This window comes from Pristiophorus japonicus, chromosome 7 (assembly GCF_044704955.1).
Source record: "Pristiophorus japonicus isolate sPriJap1 chromosome 7, sPriJap1.hap1, whole genome shotgun sequence".
Lineage (NCBI taxonomy): Eukaryota > Metazoa > Chordata > Chondrichthyes > Pristiophoridae > Pristiophorus > Pristiophorus japonicus.
Genome location: NC_091983.1, coordinates 16,771,749 through 16,791,919, shown reverse-complemented (window position 1 = coordinate 16,791,919; position 20,171 = coordinate 16,771,749). Strand labels below are relative to the sequence as shown.

General features: G+C 44.6%; 1 protein-coding gene across 2 annotated transcripts in view; it reads right to left on the bottom strand.

The window, feature by feature from the left end:
- Nucleotides 1-20,171, bottom strand: part of col9a1b (collagen, type IX, alpha 1b) — a 152,043-nt gene that overhangs the window by 55,534 nt on the left and 76,338 nt on the right. For both annotated transcript variants that reach the window (XM_070884857.1, XM_070884858.1), the window contains exons 22-24: nucleotides 16,598-16,651; nucleotides 2,435-2,488; nucleotides 960-1,031 (exon numbers count right to left, since the gene is read on the bottom strand). In XM_070884857.1, coding sequence (XP_070740958.1) covers nucleotides 960-1,031; nucleotides 2,435-2,488; nucleotides 16,598-16,651 — 180 coding nt within the window. The remainder of the gene's footprint in view (nucleotides 1-959; nucleotides 1,032-2,434; nucleotides 2,489-16,597; nucleotides 16,652-20,171) is intronic.

Below are 20,171 nucleotides of genomic sequence, written 5' to 3'. Positions count from 1 at the left end.
ATTGAGACTATTTTCAGTAAAGACTAAGTGGAGATTTGATGGAGATTTTATTAATCATGAGGCATTTTTATCGAGCGATTGGGCAAAGGAAAATTCCTCTTGACTGGGGTGTTCAATTTAAAACAGTCAGTGAGGGGACATTTCTTTGCACGTAGGGTTGCTGGAACACAGGATACTTAGCCACAGGGAGTAGTTGAGGCCTGGACAGCAGGTTCTTTTAGGGGAAGAGTAAATCAGCGTTTGAAGCAGAAGAGCATACCAGGCCATGGGAGAAAGCAGGGCGGTGGGATTAGTTTTGAAAAGCTGTGGCAAAGAGTCAACACAGACACAAGGCTTGAATGGCCTCCTTCTGCGCTGCAGACGTCTTTGGCTCTCACTGCCGTGGTACTTTCCGACAAATGCACTGGTGTGGAGCTAGCTGAGAAGGATGAAAGACTCCTTACTGCTTGTGCATTATGATTGACTGATTTTTTTTTTCCACCCAGTCCCAGTGAACGTTTTTAAAAATTATAAATTTGTATAAAACTATGTTGTTAGTGGTTCGTTTCAGCTCAGCAGAAAATCGGGCAATTCTGCACTTCTGACAAAAAGTAAGAATTTTGGCCCCGATAGTAGATCTGTGAATTCTCTCCTTGTGTTCACTGGGGTTTAATGTTCGTGGATTCTTTTCATAGAAAAATCAACAAAAATCCTCATTTTAAACCACGTATTTTGCAGTGAAATTCCAGCATTATGCGATGAACAAGAAATTAAAATGGGAGTGATCAATAATTATATAGTCTTTCTTTCTCACACACTGCCCCCTCCGTCGCTCTCGCACCGCCCAAACCCCACCCCACCCCCATCGCTTTGTCTCTCTTTCAATCCCTAGAAATGCACGGCTTTGAATCGCAATTGTAACATAGAACTTGCAGTTTTCGATCTGTTACTGAACTCTGTAACAAAGAAATGTTTCTTACCCGATCACCTTGACCACCAAACAGACCATTAGGACCTGGAAGACCAGGATAGCCGATATCACCAGTGGAACCCTACAGCAGTCAGGAGGACAAAAATTAAATCGCGTAATCAAATATTTGAATCGGAAATATCGCCCAGCGTTTACAACCAGAGATATCATTACCGCAAAAACTTGCTAGTTCTCATTTATTCCCTTTTTCCATCATAATCTCAAATGAACAAAGGTATATTGTAGTAAACCCGTGCTGGTTTGAAGAATTTTTTTTTTTACATTTTCAATGTTGAATTTGAAATATTTTATAACATTCTTCAGAACCACTCTGCAAGAGAAGCAGTCTTTCTGACCTCGTCTGCTTTAGCTCACTTTTACGTGACTGTATTTTATTTCTGTGGTTTTGAAATCCCTCGCTAACAGTGAGCTCTTTCAGCTCAGCCTCCAGTGCTGCCATTCTGTGTTACTGTGTAAATATTGTCTAGCAAGGATTAAATAGAGGCATTGATGGGACTTTTCCCGTACTTCCAGGAGCTACGGGCAATATAGTTCTTCCTTTACTGTAGCAGCATAGAACCACGCTGTAAAGGTTCCAGTGATAATACACAGCTTGCATCGATACAAAAGCAATTCCGCCCGCCCTTGCATCCGCACGGACTGTGAGGTGCAATCTGGGTGCAAAAGTCACCACGGCGTCCTTAAGAAAGAGGTAACGGGTTTACGTGCCACAGATAGTGTCACAGCACCTGTGTTTCACGTTGCGGGTAGTCCGATGCAAAGACAAAGTTAAAACGTTAACCGGATAAACCATTGGTGGGACACGGAGGAACATTATAAATTCTGTTTTAAATGCCAGCAGGCAGCCAATGGTTCGTCGGCGCTTCTCTCCTGAAGTTTGGATTCAACCGGCATTCAGACGCCAGTCAGCAGAGCTCTGTTGTCCCTGGGTGGAGAACAACTGCAAGCCAGCAGTCTAACTCAGGTCTGCCTATCTCATAAACAAAACCAGTACTTGCACTATGATGATGCCCTAAGATCAAAGCTCTCATTTTAATGGCCTTCATTCTTGACATTTTTAATATTATCCATTATTATGAACAAAAAGCCCTAACACAGTATCAATACTTGCAAGTAAAGGACTATAATGGGACTGATAATTAATACTCTGATCTGAAGCAATCATTTATTTTCAATTATCGTTGGACTGAAATCTCGCAGTGCGACCGTTGTAATTTCACACATTTATATGAAATTAATTTTCAGTTATTTTATTGGCAGCTTATTTTAAATAGATTTGCACCTTCAATAATGTAGTGGGAAAGGACTTTAACACAAACCCGTTAGCGTGATTGTCATTAACGTGGCACGGAGCAATGTTAACCCCGGTAACACAGCTTAATGCGCAGGAACAACGATTCTACAAACATATACAGACACTAGCAACGTGTGAGTCCAAAAAAAGTGTCTAAAAGAAATACTTACCTGCGGGCCTAGTGAACCAGGAGGGCCAACGGAACCAACTCCACCTCTGTTACCCTTTACAAACCAGGAACAAAGAAACATCGATGGTGAGTTTCTGAATGGTGCACAGTGTGGGAGAAGAGTTAATCAATTAAGAACATAGAGTGAATTAAAAATACACGTTAAGGTTGGAATTTAGCTTTGTGCCTCAAGAAAGTATAAAAATGCCAGGCAATACATTAGTGAACACAATCTGAAGATATTTCACACTTCAGTCCCTGCTTTAAACACCAATTGATGATGTGCGTTCAGGAAAAGTTCTTGGTTTCTGCAAGTGATACAATCACCACTTGGCTATTGTTCCAACAATAAAGTCCTAGTCCTCCCTCTAGTGTCTGAATATCTACACTAGTGAGTCAGCTGTGGCTCAGTGGGCAGCACCCTCACCTCTGAGTCTAGAAGGTTGTGAGTTCAAGTCCCACTCCAGGAACTTGAGTATAAAAATCTAGGCTGACACTCTAATGTAGTGCCGAGAGACCACTGTTCTATTGGAGGTGTTGTCTTTTGGATGAGATGTTAATCTGAGGCCCTGTCTGCTCTCTCAGGTGAAAGATGCCATGGCATCTTTTGAAGAAGAGCAGGGAGTTATCCCCGGGGTCCTGGCTAATATTTATCCCTGAATTAAAATAACAAAAAACACAGGTTATCTGGTCATTATCACGTTGCTGTTTGTGGGAGCTTGCTTGTTGGCTGCTGTGTTTCCCACATTACAACAGTAACTACACTCCAAAAGTACTTCATTGGCTGTAAAGTGCTTTGAGACATCTGGTGGTCATATAGATAAATGAGAATCTTTCTTTCTTTCCTTTAAGGTAGATTCTTTGCATATATATTTTTTTTAAACCAATAACCAGTGTTTCTAAAATATAACATGAAACTTAGTCCTTCAGGTACAACAGTGTCTCCTTTTTCTGATGGAATATAGGAACAGGAGTTGGCCATTCAGACCTGCTTTGCCATTCAACTGTGTAAATATATATAACTCCTAGTCTTTCTTTCAATTAGATCATGGCCGATCTGGACCTCCACTCCATTTTAGCCGCCTTTGCTTTGTATCCCTTGATAACCTTGCCAAACAAAATTCCAGCTTTCTCAGTCCTGAAAGATCCAATTGTCCCCCATCATCCACAGCCTTTTGGGGAGAAAGTTCCAAACTTCTATTACCCTTGGTGTGAAAAAGTGCTTACTGATCTCACTCCTGAACGGTGTAGCTCTCATTTGAAGATTGTGCCCCCCTCGTTCTTGATTTCCCCCACCAGAGGAAATAGTTTCTCCGTATCTACCCTATTGAAACCTTTTATATTTTAAACACCTCGATCGGATCACCCTTCAATCTCCTATACTCACGGGAATACAAGTCAAGTTTATGCCAAGTGAGAGAGAGAGAGAGAGCCTGGGGGGCAGAGAGCGAGAGACAAGTAATATAACCCTCTGAACCCGGTGTCAGTCTGAGGATGCCAGTGGGTGGTGCTTGAATCTAGATATTGCTGCCTGCATCATAACCACTAAAATTGATGTTCTGTTCAGTCTACACAATGTGATGAGATTCCTGAGATACTAGCACCTGAAGACAGATACATTTCTGGTCATTTAATTTGAATCTTTTTGAGCACTTATAGCAGAACCTCTGTGAATCACCCTGTGGACCTGTGGTTTGTGGGAGAGGTTGAATTTTACTCGTTCACGCATTTTTCACTGGGGCATGGCCACTGATTTTGATTTCACCATTTCTGATCAGCATATTCCTTCATCTTTACCTTAGCATTGTGATTTTTCTTCATGATTTGATCCCTTCATGTGGATGTGACAGGTTGAGGCACTGTTACTCTCAATGTATGCAGCACCCACGGTGAAGTGACCAATCACTTAGGAGTTCTGCACGAATGCCAATGTTGTAACTGCAAACATAAACGCCCAACTGAAGAGTTTGGAAGCATGTTTCGATAATTCTCATGAATCTCAGCATTTTCAGGTGTGATTAGATGGTGAGGATGTCCAAGACGTTCTGCAAACTGCTGGAATGCGTAACTGTAGAATGGAAATCCATGGCCTAATTGTAATTCCTCTAAAATTCCATCTACTCCAAAGGTTTTGAGTGGACATGGAATAGTCGCTCCAACCACGGTTGATTTGGTTACTTCAATGATTGGAAATCAGGAAAAATCATACTCCATTATTTAGAGAGACTCCTGATTTTAAAAGGTCCATATAAATCAACACTACTAACTCTATGTCATGGATGTTCAGGTAGATATGCCATGATGAGCGATGCTGTCTTGTGTTCAACAGTTGTCCCCTAACTGCTGAGCTCCTTTTAATACCTTCATCACCTTATTGCCTATGTGTGGGAACCACACTTCGATTCTGGCTATCATTGCAGCTAAGGTAGGCAAGAGATATTGCTGGATCCTGTGGCTCTGTTGGGATGTCTGTAGGCTTGCCACATAGAATGATATGGTGTTCAGTGACAGGTAGCTCATGGTGGACCATCCCATAACTGCTGGTAGGCTTCATTCACCCATCACCCCTGTGCTCGCTGATCTTTATATTGGCTTCCTGTCCGGTAACACCTCGAATTCTCATCCTTGTATTCAAATCTCTCCATGGCCTCACCTCCCCCTCCCCACCCCGTCTCTGTAATAATCTCCAGCCCTACAACTCTCCGAAATCTCTACATTCCTCCAATTCTGGTCTCTTGTGCATCACCAATTTCCTTTGGCCCTCCATTGCCAGCCGTGCCTTCAGCTGCCTAGGCCTTAAAATCTAGACCCTCCCTAAACCTCTCTGCTTCTCCCCTCCTACGAGATGCTCCTTAAAACCGACCTCTTTGACCAAGCATTTGTTCACGTGTCATATGGCTTGGTGACAAATGTGATTTGTTAATCGCTCCTGCGAACCGCCTTGGGACATTTTTCTACATAAAGGCGCTATAGAGATGCAAGTTGTTGCTGCTGTTCTAGGTTGCTTTCAACTTCTGCCATTGATTTGTGCTTAATCACTGGGGAGCTATTTTCAGTGCGAGACCCTCCTGTTTTGCACGGTTGACATCAGCTTGTGTGATCACCTTGGGTGTGGAAGGTTTATCCACAAAACCTGTCAATTCTTCAGCTATCTGCGAATAATGACTTGTAGCAGCATCTGAATCCAGATACATTGTCAACAGGATTAACAGGTCCATTGCGATAGCCGCCGGTCATAAGATTTAAACTTTCAGCTACCAGTGCTGGAATCTAGCAGAAGGTTTAGACTATGACTTGAAGAATATGTGATCTGTAAACACCATACATTGTCAACTATAGGTGTATTAGTGAAAATCACTGGGGAAATACCACCAATGACATCTCTGCAAGATCCTGCAAATCCCCTGGGATGGCAGACACATCAACGCCAGTTTTCTCGATCAGGCCAACATCCCCAGCATCAAAGCACGGACCACAGTCGACCAGCTCCATTGTCCACATGCCCGACACAAGACTCCCAAAGCAAGCACTCTACTCGGAACTCTTGCATGGAAAGCGAGCTCCAGTTGGGCAGAGGAAATTTTTCAAGGACACCCTCAAAGCTTCCTTGATAAAGTGCAACATCCCCACCAACACCTGGGAATCCCTGGCCAAAGACCACCCTAAGTAGATGAAGAGCATCCGGGAGGGCGCTGAGCACCTCGAGTCTCATCGCCGAGAGCATGCGGAAACCAAGCGCAGGCAGCGGAAGGAGCGTGCGACAAACCAGACTCCCCACCCACCCTTTCCTTTAACCACTGTCTGCCCCAGCTGTGACAGAGACTGTAATTCCCGTATTGGACTGAGCAGCCACCTGAGAACTCACTTTTAGAGTGGAAGCAAGACTTCCTCGATTTCGAGGCACTGCCCTATGGTGAGTGAAAGTACGACACAGCCCACGTAATTGCCAATGTGTCATATTCAATCTAGCTTTAAGATTGCTCAGTCAAATTGAGGAAATGACCGAAAGGTCTAGCTTCCCCAAGATCTTCTTTCTAAATAATGGTGGCTCCTGTCTCCACAGGTTATCAAGAGATCTCTCTTGGCCAGTTATATCAAAGTAAGCCATATCTACCTGCTCAATCAGTAAGCCATATCTACCTGCCTGTCTTCCCATTTGAAGATGCTACCTTTAGATGTTCATTCTCACAAAGACTTTGTAATTGTAGCAAATAAATTAGCAACAGTGTGTAACTATGCCTATAAGAATGCAGACTTCTGTCAGGTTACTTGGAGCTGCAGCATTGTGGGTTGCATTGACTTTCTTGGGGTCAGGTGTCATCTTTACTTTGTGAAGACGAGGCCAAAATAACCTTAATGCTCGTTACCACCTTCACACTCCTCGTGAGTGCAAGACCACTTTCTTGCAGCTTGTAAAGAACTCTACATCAGGGGGTGTCACGTTCTGCTGAGTGGGTCTATGTGTTCGAACACCATCGCTTACATTCAAGTGCCCTGGAATTCCTTCATTAACTCGTTCAATTATATGATGAAGTACCTCTGTTGCCTTTTGTACAGCTTCAAACCAATACGTACTGCAAACGCTACAGTATAGCAGCTCAGTTCATGGACCTCGAGCTCGTGACATCCAGATTTCAGGTCTAGTTTTGAGAAAATAGATAATCCGTTTACCTCTGTGATAATCTTATCCAGTTAATCAGTTTTTTTGAATGCTATTGGTTGAAGAAGGCATGCTGGCGATTGTCACTGGGGGAGTATTCCTGTTCTTCAAATATTGCCATGAGATCTTTAACATCCACCTGAACCACAGGAGGAAATAGCAGGGTATTGGTTTAATCTTTCATCTTTCAGCTTTTTTTCACTTTTGGACTGAAGCTTGAATCCATCCTGGACTGAAGGCATAAATATCTTTTTTTGGAAGAGTCTTAAGCTTATTTACTTTGGGGAATCTTAAACCTATTCCTTGAGCCATGTGTCCACAATGCACACAGGCATGAAGTTTGCAGTTTTACTTGGAGAAGCAAAAGGATAGTTGGTCCAGGGAATGGAAGTGTCACACTGATACAGCACCACATTCTCCTCTGAATTCAGGGTGAAGATCATTTGTTCAAAGAGAGTTGAGGAACTTCAACCCTGGATCCAATGCATGCAGTGTATGACCTAAGAGTTAAAACTAGTAAAACAATAAATTAAAGACCGATATCAGAACGTTCTTCTCTATAAATAGAATGATCAGCACATGGAATGGACTTCCAGATAGAGTAGTGGAGGTGAAAAGCCTCAAATCATTGCAGAAAGAATTAGGTGTTGCAATGGGACATGTATAGAGTCTTGCTAGATGGATGAATTACGATGTGCCAAATGGCCTTTCTCATCTGTAATTATCTGCCGATTTGCAGCCTTGGCAGGTTAGGGTATGAAGCCCTTTCATGGTTTCTTGGGTGAAAGTTACTGTTGCTCTGAAAATTTAGCTTCAGTTTTTTAATTAACCAGACAGCCTGCCACAGCGACAGTATCGAGGACTCATCTGTACAGAGGAATCAAACCTGCGTTCCGTCCCTCCATGGCACTATGTAATAGTACTCCAATGCTCTCCATCACTGCACCACCCAACCAATGTGCAATTCCTCATCACCAAATAGATTCACTGTTTCTAAAGGGCTTTTCATTCTAAAAGCAATTGTGGTACTAATTTCCAATGAGTATCTTGAAGGCAAATTAAATATCAAGCCTGCTAGTACTATATGCAGCAACAGAAGCGTTCAAATACAATATTTTATATGTGTATGTTTGTGTGTGAGGCATGAATTGTGTATTGTAATTTGCTTATTCTTAACTTTGAACATATACTCTGCTTGTATATTTTATGCAGGATATCAGTGCTCAAAAATGCCCAACAATTTTTAGACTTTATGAAGTAAATAAAACATTGTTGCTGACGATGATACATGTTCAACTATCCCATAAATATCTTTACAGGTTCTAAGTGGTGTTCAGTTATGAAATATAACCAGCATGATGCTAATCACACAAGGACAGTTATGCCACTGCTTTTAACTTTATGAGGTGGTCAACGAAATAACCAGCCATGTCGCTCATGATTGTTCTTCTTAAGTGAGAAAAGCCTGTGACAACAGTACGGCTTCCACATGACCTCACTGGAAACAAAAGTCCTAAGGCATGAAACACATGGAGATTTTCGAAAACTAGATGGATCCTGATCTACATAGGATTCTCACACACAAGTGGCTGTGGAGTTAGTTAATGAAATGTCTAGTATTTATTTTCAATGACAGCACTGGTGATTACATTAATGGATCAACTCATGGTCATTTTGGCTAATCCTTGATCTTACGCCCGAGAAGATTACAAGCATATTTCAGTGGATTAATTGGCCCCGGTACCAGCATAGTGTCAGAAAACTAGCATTTTATACTCCAGGCAGTTTCATAGAATGATACAGCGCAGGAGGCCATTCGGTCCATTGTGCCTGTGACGCCTCTTTCAAGAAGCTATCCAATTAGTTCCACTCCCCTGCCCTTTCCACATAGCCTCGGAAATGTTTCTCCTTCAAGTATTTATCCTATTCCTTTATGAAAGTTACAGCTTCCACCATCCTTTCAGGCAGTGCATTCCAGATCACAACTCACTGAGTCAAAAATGCCATCTGCCCTCTGGGTCTTTTGCCAATTACTTTAAATCTTCATCCTTTGGTTACTGACCTGTCTGCTACTGGAAACAGTTTCTCCTTATTTACTCTATCAAAAACTTTCATGATTTTGAACACCTCTATCAAATCGCCTCTTAACCTTCTCTGCTCTAAGGAGAACAACCCCGGAGTCTCCAGTTTCTCCACATAACTGAAGTCTCACATTCCTGGCATCATTATAGTAAATCACCTCTGCACCCTCTCTAAGACTTTTTCATTCTTCCTAAAGTGTGGTGCCTAGAATTGGGTACAAGACTCCAGCTGGGATCTAACCAGTAATTTATAAAGGCTTAGTATAACTTATTTGCTTTGGTACTCTATGCCTTTATTTATAAAGCCAAGGATCCCATACCCATTTCTAACAGCCTTCTCAACTTGCCGTGCCACCTTCAAAGACTTGTGTGCACACACCCCCAGGTCTCTCTGCTCCTGCACCATCTTTAAAATTGTACCATTTAGTTCCTATTGCCTCTCCTCATTCTTCCTACCAAAATGTATCATTTCACATTTCTCTGCATTAAATTGCATCTACAATTTGTCGGGCCAATTTACCAGTCTCTCTATGTCCTCCTGAAGTATGTTACTATCCTCCTCACTGTATACTACATATCCAAGCTTTATTTCATCTGCAAACTTTGAAAAGAGCAGTGGTCCTTATAGCTACCCCTGGGGAACATCACTGTATACTTCCCTCCAGTCTGAAAAACAATTCTGCCCAGAGAGATTTTATTATATGGTGTGATCTTAATGTAGAATGTTCTGAAGGATTATCATTTTTTCTTTCCATAATACCCATAATAGACTATAGTCCATAGAAGGAAATTTCATATTTTTATCTTGCTGTTTGCTTGTTTCTTTCTTTTGATGACCTTGTGAATTCATCAGATCTTAAAATCTATGCTTTGTTAGGAGTTTTTATGCTAACTCTGATCAGAGTTCTCTACAAGGAGACACGAGTTGAGAACTTTCTTGGAGCTAATCCTACCCTGCCACCATAACTTTGCCGGAGGTGTGGTGGAAACCCACTTCACGCCCATCTCAGCAGTTGTCATCTCCATTGGTCATGCCCTCCAGTCATCGGGCCTATATCAGAGGTGAGGGAGTTCAGAGAGTCGATTGACACCACTGTGTCAGCCAATGAGCTGCTCTGTGTCAGCCAATGGGTGGCTCTGTGTCAGCCAATGGGTGGCTCTGTGTCAGCCAACAATCTATTTTATGGCAGAGTCTATTTACTCAACAAACAGAGTCTATTTACTCAACAGAGTCCATTTAAACAGTGGACTACAGAGTTTATTTAAACAGTGGACTACAGAGTCTATTTAAACAGAGTCTATTTAAACAGAGTCTCTACAAACTAAAGGAAACAGAAGTCAAAAACACCAAATAAAAGTAGGGTGATTTGTCCAGCACAATGCAGTCAGTGGAGGATAGTTACACAATACAAATTATGTGCGTAAAGTCGATCCCAGTCACTTACAGCAGTGCGGTCTCCAGGCGTGATTGACGGGGGAATTACTCGGTCTTCCCCATTCTGGCCTGGAATAGTGGTGTCACTATATGCAGCCGTGGGAATTACCCAGAAATGTTGCTCCAACACCAAACACGGGCCTCCCAGTCATGGAGCTAAGTGTTAGAGACAGTGCGTGCTCACCTCCAGCAATCCTGCTCACTGCCTCTGTAATGCAATTCTCTTCAAGATCATAGACAGAATCTGGCCATCTAAGCATGCTCCTCGACAGTACAGGAGGAAGTGATCAAACTGGCATCAGTGGTCACCTCACCGTACGGACATACAAAACTGACGGGCAGGAAAAGACCAGCTGGTTCATCGAGCCACTTCCGTCCTCCATTCCTCCGTCTCCGCCGCATCCCGCAAATATGCAATCATGGTTGGCGGCAAGGGATTATTTTCGAGCGGAGCTGCCTCAGGTCCACTGGCTGGGATCATGGTGGGGAAGCAGGCCATGTCAGTTGCGCAGTGCCAGCTAATCTTGCCAAGAAGACCAACTGAGGGTGATGGTTGAGGTTGGTGGGGGAGCAGTCGTTCACAGCAGCAGTCAGCCGCGTAAATTGGGAACTCTCAGCTTTCTGCCGGGGTACATCACTAAAGCAATAAGATCAAATTCTTCATACAAAATATTAGCAATGAATGTAAAGTAAAGCCATTTTTTCATAAAATTGGAAAATGAGCTTCTGCGTTATGAGTGGTCTGCTCATGGTTTATAATGGTGCGACATCCCCACCGACACCTGGGAGTCCCTGGCCAAAGACCGCCCTAAGTGGAGGAAGTGCATCCAGGGGGGCGCTGAGCACCTCGAGTCTCGCCGCCGAGAGCATGCAGAAACCAAGCGCAGGCAGCGGAAAGAGCGTGTGGCAAACCAGTCCCACCCTCCCTTACCCTCAACAACTATCTGCCCCACCTGTGACAGGGACTCATTTTAAGAGTGGAAGCAAGTCTTCCTTGATTCCGAGGGACTGCCTATGATGATGATGATGATAATAAGGAGCACTATGATTGGGATTGTCCCACACATGTTCTCCATTTCTGACAGGACTTGGGAGTGAGAATATAGAGTCTTTGGGAATTCATCGGGATAGTTTTAGTCTTGGTAGATCTTATGGAGCAAGGAAGGTTGCTTACTTGTAGTGTGATCCGATTAATGAGCCAAAAATGCACTCGTAAGTTTATCGGCACCCAAATACGATCTCACACACAGACACTCCATCCATAGTTGGGAATTTTTATTAGTTGCTGTGGCTCCTACTTCAGTAAGTCCTGGATCACACAAACCAAAACAGAAACCGGCCTTTCGGTCCAACTGGTCCATCTCGATGTTTATGCTCCGCACGACCTCCTCCCACCATACTTTTTCTCACACAATCAGCACATCCTCCTGTTCCCTTCTCCCTCATGCACTTACCTTGCTTCCCCTAAATCGCAAAACGTTACTGCGGTAAAGTTGCACTGTGCTGTACTGGCAGGCTAATGTTTAAATGTCGTCTGTCTAATATTTTAACAAGGACGGCATGTTTTAGGATGGGTTGATGGCAGCTTTACACTCGCTCAAGTGCTAGAAATTTGCATTTGGAGCCCTTCGGGTTTTAATACCAGCAGAATCATAGAATGGACACAGCACGGAAGACGACCATTGGGCCTGTCGATCCCGTGCCGGCTCTCTGCAAGAGCACCTTCAGCTAGTCCCACTTTCCTACCCTTTCCCCGTAGCCCTGCAATTTTTTTTCTTTCAGTTACTTATCCAACTCCCTTTTGAAAGCAGCGATTGAGTCTGCCTCCACCTTTCAGGCAGCGCATTCCAGATCATAACCACTCTCTGTGTAAAAAAGTTTATTCTTATGTCACCTTTGGTTCTTCTGCCAGTCACCTTATATCTGTGTCCTCTGGTTCTCAACCCTTCCGCCAATGGGAACAGTTTCTCTCTCTCTACTCTGTCCAGACCCCTCATGATTTTGAATCTCCTCGCAATCTTCTCTGCACTAAGGAGAACAACCCCAGCTTCTCCAGTCCCACATAACTGAAGTTTCTCATTCCTGGAATCATTCTTGTAAATCTTTCCTGCACCCTCTCTAAGGCCTTCACCTCTTTCCTAGAGTGCCGTGCCCAGAATTCGACACAATACTCCCCAATTCTGGGCACCGCACTTTAGGAAAGATGTTCCCTAGTTGGTTTATGGGTCTTTATTTTAGGCTTTTACAAAGCAAGCCTGTTTAAATATCTATGTTTATTTCAGAACTGAGTTGCTGCTAATAAAATGGAGCCCCAGTCCTCCTCCTGATCAGAGGGAAGTAAAAGACAAGGTGTGAAAACAGACTGGCAGCCAAACCTCTCCAAATCATGCCATCACACCATCAAATCTTCAGATTGTTCCCTGATTAATGTTTAGGGCTAAAAATGTGGTTCCATAGCACCTGTTGTTTGGGCACTACGGGTGCCAAATTGGGACCAAAATGGCGTCCACACAGCACTCTGGTTTGGTTCGGAACTGGGTGAGGGGTAGGCATTTGGGACTGGGACTTGAGAGGAGATTGGGGCTGTGGTGGGGGGGGGGGGGAGGGAGACTGTGATTGGGACTGGGGGAGAGATTAGGACTGGGAGGGTGGGAGACTGGGATTATGATGATGGGGGAGGGGAGACTGGGATTGGGATTGGGGGGAAATTAGTATTGGAGGGGGGTGAGATTGGGATTGAGACTGGGAGGGATTGGGATGGTGGCAGATTGGGATTGAGACTGGAGCGATTGGCATTAGGGCTGGGAGGGATTGGGACTAGGGAGGGGGCGGGGGAGACTGGGATTAGAATGGGGTGGGGGGATTGGGATTGGGAGTGGGGGAGGGATTGGGATTGGGACTGGCAGATTGGTTGGGATTGGGAGTGGGGGAGGGATTGGGATTGGGACTGGGGGAGGGATTGGGATTGGGATTGGGAGAGAGATTGGGATTGGGACTGGAGGAGGGATTGGGATTGGGACTGGGGGTGATTGAGACTGGGGGTGGGAAATTGGGACTGGAGGTCGGAGGAATTAGGGCTTGGACAGGAGGAATGGAGAGAAATGTGGTGGGAGTGGCCCAGAATTTTCTGCGGAGCTGGTAGCAGCAGCTGCCGTTATGTGGTGAGGAGGAGTGGTGCAGAGAGAGGGGTGAGCAAAATCCTGCGGACAGATTGGGGGGTGTTTTGGATCAGTGGGGCTATCTTGCACGTTCCAGGGCCTTCAGTGATGTCACCACAGATGTGGATGTTATTTCGTCAACCCTGCTTTAGCCAGATTACCTATTTTTGCCGCGCTCTCACAATCCTTTCTTGCAGGTAGATGGTTTGGCCGATCGTGTTGCTATTCTCCCGCCACCAGGAGAAACATGGGAGGTGAGTGACCTAGTGGAACTGTACAAAATTCCTCTCAACTGCTCCCGCACTATTCTTCTGCTCCAGGACATCAGTCTACATCATTCAACTCTGACAGAGTCCATTGCACTGATGGTCTGGGCCGTAGTCTGGAGTCACAATATTCCAGCAACCATCTGATTAGCTAGGCTCGATTTTCCCCTGTGATGCCATCTGAAATAGCAGTGGAGAATGACGTGAAACAAATCGGGCAGTAAGACCTATTGCCGTCTCACTGCCCCGATCTCATGTTTCACTCCTACTGGGGTCACTGTGACCACCTGCCATCTCTCCACCCACCTCACGCAAGTGTCAGCAGGAGGGTGGCTGGCTCTTGGGTCCCCGGCCTATGCCCTCCTGTCTGCCCTCGGCTTTCCCTGCACCAGGTGGAAGGTGGCGGCAGGCCCAGGGTGGCAACAGTAGTGGCACCGAGGTCAGGGAATGGAGAGGGAGGGTCTCACAAAAAAGGCCCCTTCCCCCTCCGCACGAGCTCTTCAAATGCCTGGCTTTTCCCTCTGGTGCTGCAGTACCGCCAGGATTTGGTGGCCAATGACTGCCGAGCTCCTCCGTGACCATGCGAATCCCGCTGGAAGCCGATCGGACATACTCAATGACCCTCAACCCAAGAGGAATGGGTAAGGGTCAGGTAGAGTCGGAGGATGGCGAGGGGTCCTGCTACTCTGCTCTGAACAGGAGAATCCAGCCCAGTATATCCGCACTTATTATGGTCCAGTCTGGGCCAGATATTCATCGGAATCAGTTTTAAAGGAGTTCAAAAGATAGGATTTCATAGTTTGAATTGGGAGCACGTTCCCACATTTAATTATCTCTCTTTTTGAAATCAGAGTATCCAGAATTTCACACACTGCAGAGCTTCATACAATGTGTGCACATATCAGGAATTTGGGGCCGGGGATCTTGCAGACCCTACAAGAATTTTCTGTCCATTATTGGTCACTAAGCTCCAGGCCCAAACTCCCCACAAGTGCTCCAGCCATGTGAAGCTCTCTACAAGGAGTCTGAATATGTAAAACCGACTCTAAATATGTCACATGTGACCCAACAAAGCACACAGAAAGGAAAGTGTTGGCTTCACAATCGAAGAAACAGACTTAGAAGTTACTGGTTTGTGAAAAATCCTCCAGTCCTACAACCCTCCGAGATCTCTACGCTGCTCCAATTCTGGCCTCTGGTGCACCCCCGAATTTCTCGCTCCTCCATTGGCGGCCGTACCTTCAGCTGCCTAGGCCCTAAGTTCTGGAATTCCCTCCCTAAACTTCTCCGCCTCTCTGTCTCTCTCTTTCTCCTGCTTTAAGATACTCCTTATAAACTCTTTGACCAAGCTTTTTGGTCACCTGTCTGATATCTCATTAGATGGCTTGGTGTCAAACTTTGTTTCAGAATCGCTGCTGTGAAGCACCTTGGGATGTTTTACTACTTTAAAGGCGCCAGATAAATTCAAGCTGTTCTTGCAATTCTCATTCTTAGTGGTGTAGGCAGATTCATTACAATTCTCACCCTATAGAAAATGAAAAATGGAGAGATAGGTATTGTGTTACTGGGGTCTGGTAGTACTTTATAGCACTTGATCAGCTCCGCTGGGCAGGCCACATTATCCGCATGCCGGACGCAAGACTCCCAAAGCAAGCGCTCTACTCGGAGCTCCTTCACGGAAAACGAGCCAAAGGTGGGCAGCGGAAACATTTCAAGGACACCCTCAAAGCCTCCCTGTTAAAGTACAACATCCCCACCGACACCTGGGAGACCCTGGCCAAAGACCGCCCTAAGTGGAGGAAGAGCATCTGGGAGGGCGCTGAGCACCTCGAGTCTTGTCGCCGAGAGCATGAAGAAACCAAGCGCAGGCAGCGGAAGGAGCGTGCGACAAACCTGTCCCACCCTCCCTTACCCTCAACGACTGTCTGGCCCACCTGTGGCAGGGACTGTGGCTCTCGTATTGGACTGTTCAGCCACCTAAAGACTCAGAATTCTAAGAGTGGAACCAAGTCTTCCTCGATTCCGAGGGACTGCCTATGATGATAATGATAAATAAAATGCTGGATTTTCCAGGACTTGTGGGGATTTTTTCGAGCAGAGGTCAGGAAAGCTTACATTATTAGGACAAGATCGCCTAAAATGCAACACAACCTTTCTTGGCTGTCAGTGATACTGTCAGTTTCTGCAGCGTGATTACTGTGCAGATCCCAAAGGTCTCCCAGTCAGGAGATGCTTACAACATCTTCAGCAGACCCAAAGTAAAGAGCTCCTTGTTCTCTTACACTTACCTATTATTGTTACAGTTGATGTACACAGATAAGAATGTACAATTTAATCGCTCCCTTTGCAGTAATCTAGTTTTAGATATGATTCAAACCTTGAACCACAAAGAATGTTTTGGCCACGAGTACCAGCAACCACAGGCCTTTCATACCACCTCTGAACAATCACATACAAGAAAAGCACAGTTAAATCAAATTTAGTTGCTACCTTGTACTGGGACAAAAATGTTATTGCAGCAGATTGGTTGAAAGATAAAAGCAGTTAAAGAGTTAGCTACTTACTGGAGGTCCAACAAGGCCAGGCTCTCCCAAATCACCGACAGGTCCCTGTTTACCCTGTTGTAATCATAGAAAAGAAAAATGCATTTTAAATTTGGTGACAGTCTGAATTAACTTTTTATTTCATAGTTTTGCACTGATTTATGTTGCGACAGACGGACAGTTTGCCTACAAGGCATTTTCATCACCATAAATTGATACAACGCAGTAAACGTTACTAATTTGTGCTCCCAATGCTGAACCTCACCTGCTGGTATCACATATCAGGAAAGTTCCCAGACAATCCTATCATTCTCTCGATAACGTGGGTCCCTAGCCAGTCAAGGCTCTGTTTGTAGAATTACATATACTGGAAAAGCGGAATTACACACCAGACCATGTCATTGTTGGAGCTCCGAGTCTGGTCATCATTTTTTAAACTTTGTTAATTTCTCCATTTCTACTTCCAGTTTCTACCTGTTTCTCTTCCTCTATGAGTTGCCCGTCACCATCCTACAGCCAGAAGGGCAACGTGATTGGAGCTAATGGGGGTGGATTTTCGTGTTTCTCCGTTTCGGGGTGAAAACGGAGGCAGTGCGGGAAAATTAGCATTGATGCTCAGTTAACGATTTAAGGCCTAACTTTCGGCCTTTGGGGTCTGCTGCAAAGGGAGGCATTGCACAATCATTCGTGGCGCAAAAACTCGATCCTCGCCAAATTTAGTGCGGGGCCGGGAGCGCTGCAAGAGAGGCCTTGGGAGGGGGAGAAACATTTTTTAAAACATTCCAAAAACATTACCAAGACCCTTACTTAATAAATCGCTGCAAAAAAATTTAAAAATATAAACTTTAACTTACCTTTTTTTGCAAGTTTTCCAACTTACCGCTGCCAAGAGGGCTGCCCCGCTAGGTTTTACCTGTCGGTGTTCTGGGCACGGTGTACGGGTCCGGGTGAGTGCCGAAACTCAGACGGTAACACAATCCGAGTCGTTCCACATCCACCGCTGCTCTCCCCGGTGATGCTTCCAAGTGCCGCCGCAAACAAGGAGCCGAGGATCGCGACCGGGCTTCGCGACCGGGTTTCTGCTGCGGAGGGTCAAATCGCGGCGAAAAGCCGGTCACAAACCACCCAAAAATCCAGTCCTCCAGAGACTTCAAACTGTACAGCAAAAGGGGCACAAGTTGAGTAACAATTTAATCACAGACCACATGGTGACAGCTGTGGTTCAGTGGGTAACAACTCGCCTCTGAGTCAGACTGGTTGTGGGTTCATGTCCCACTCCAGAGACTTTAGCACAAAAAATTAGGCTGACACCAGTGCAGTGCTGAGGGAGTGCTGCACTGTTGGAGGTACTGTTTTTTTGATGAGATGTTAAACCGAGGCTCTCTCCGGTGCATGTAAAAGATCCTATGGTGCGATTTTGAAGAAGAGCAGAGGAGTTACCCCGGTGTCCTGGCCAATATTTATCCCTCAATCAACATCACTAAAATAAATTATCTGGTCATTATCATATTGTTGGTTGTGGGAGCTTGCTGTGCGCAAATTGTCTGCCACGTTTCCCACATCACAACAGTGACTACACTTCATAAAGTACTTCTTTGGCTGTAAGGTGTTTTTGGACATCCGGTGGTCGTGAAAGGAACTATATAAATGCAAGTCTTTCGTTTTCTTTTCACATATTAATTAGCAACAACCTCTGGCGTGGTCGCTCTGCTTGCCTGCCTGCCTGCCTCCCGCGGTCTTGTCCGTGTTCGGGTGGCCCCAGAGAAGGAGCACCCAGTGTCCACTGGGACGCTCAAGGCTTTCCACGACCAATTGGCAGCGACTGAAGGGCACAGTGGATATAGGTAATAACATTATTATTTAATTTTATAAGTTTACTTTCTTTTATGGTTTGGTTCCTCATTAAAAAAGGATGAGATCAGTGTGTTAATGAGAAACGATATTGGCTCAGAAGATCAAGATATTGAATCAGTTTGGGTGGAGATAAGGCATGTTGGCCTTCATAGCGAGAGGATTTGAGTATAGGAGCAGGGAGGTTTACTGCAGTTGTACAGGGCCTTGGTGAGGCCACATCTTGAATATTGTGTACAGTTTTGGTCTCCTAATCTGAGGAAGGACATTCTTGCTATTGAGGGAGTGCAGCGAAGGTTCACCAGTCTGATTCCCGGGACGACAGGACTGACATATGAAGAAAGACTGGATCGACTAGGCTTATATTCACTGGAATTTAGAAGAATGAGGAGATCTCATAGAAACATATAATTCTGACAGGATTGGACAGGTTAGATGCAGTAAGAATGTTCCCGATGTTGGGGAAGTCCAGAGCCAGGGGTCACAGTCTGAGGATACTTTTAAAAGCCAGCAAAGAACGACTAAAAAAATGATAAAGAGAGGGAAGATAGATTATGAAAGTAAACTAGCACAGAATATAAAACGAGATGGTAAGAGTTTCTACAGGTACATAAAAAGGTAAAGAGTGGCTAAAGTAAATGTTGGTCCCCTGGAGGATGAGACTGGGGAATTAATAACAGAGAACAGGGAAAAGGCAGAGATGTTGAACAAATATTTTGTATCGGTCTTCATGGTAGAAGACACTAAAATCATCCCAATAGTGGAAAATCAAGGGGCTATAGAGAGGGAGGAACTTAATATAATCACTATCACTAAAGAAGTAGTACGCGGTAAAATAATGGGACGAAAGGCGGACCAGTCCCTGGAACCTGATGGCTTACATCCTAGGGTCCTAAAAGAAGTGGCTGCAGAGATAGTGGATGCATTGGTTGTAATCTACCAAAATTCCCTGGATTCTGGGGCGGTCCCAGTGGATTGGAAAATCACAAATGTAACGCCCCTATTTCAAAAAGGAGGCAGACAAAAAGCAGGAAACTATAGATCAGTTAGCCTTACATCTGTCGTTAGGAAAATGCTGGAGTCCACTATTAAGGAAGCAATAGCGGGACATTTGGAAAAGCATAAGTCAATCAAGCAGAGTCAGCATGGTTTTATGAAAGGAAAATCATGTTTGACAAATTTGCTGGAGTTCTTTGAGGATGTAACGAGCAGGGTGGATAAGGGGAAACCAGTGGATGTGATGTATTTAGATTTCCAGAAGGCATTCGTTAAGGTGCCACATAAAAGGTTACTTCACAGGATAAAAGTTCACAGGGCATGGGGGCAATATATTAGCATGGATGGAGGATTGGCTAACTAACAAAAAACAGAGAGTCGGGATAAATGGATAATTTTCCGGTTGCCAAACAGTATCTAGTGGGGTGTCGCAGGGATCGGTGCTGGGGCCTCAATTATTTACAATCTATATCAATGACTTGGATGAAGGGACCGAGTGTAATGTAGCCAAGTTTGCTGATGATACAAGGATGGGTGGGAAAGCAAATTGTGAGGAGGATACAAATAATCTGCAAAGGGATATAGACAGGCTAAGTGAGTGGGCAAAAATTTGGCAAATGGAGTATAATGTGGGAAAATGTGAGGTTATCCAATTTGACAGAAAAAAATAGAAAAGCAAATAATAATTTAAATGGAGAAAAATTGCAAAGTGCTGCAGTACAGAGGGACCTGGGGGTCCTTGTGCATG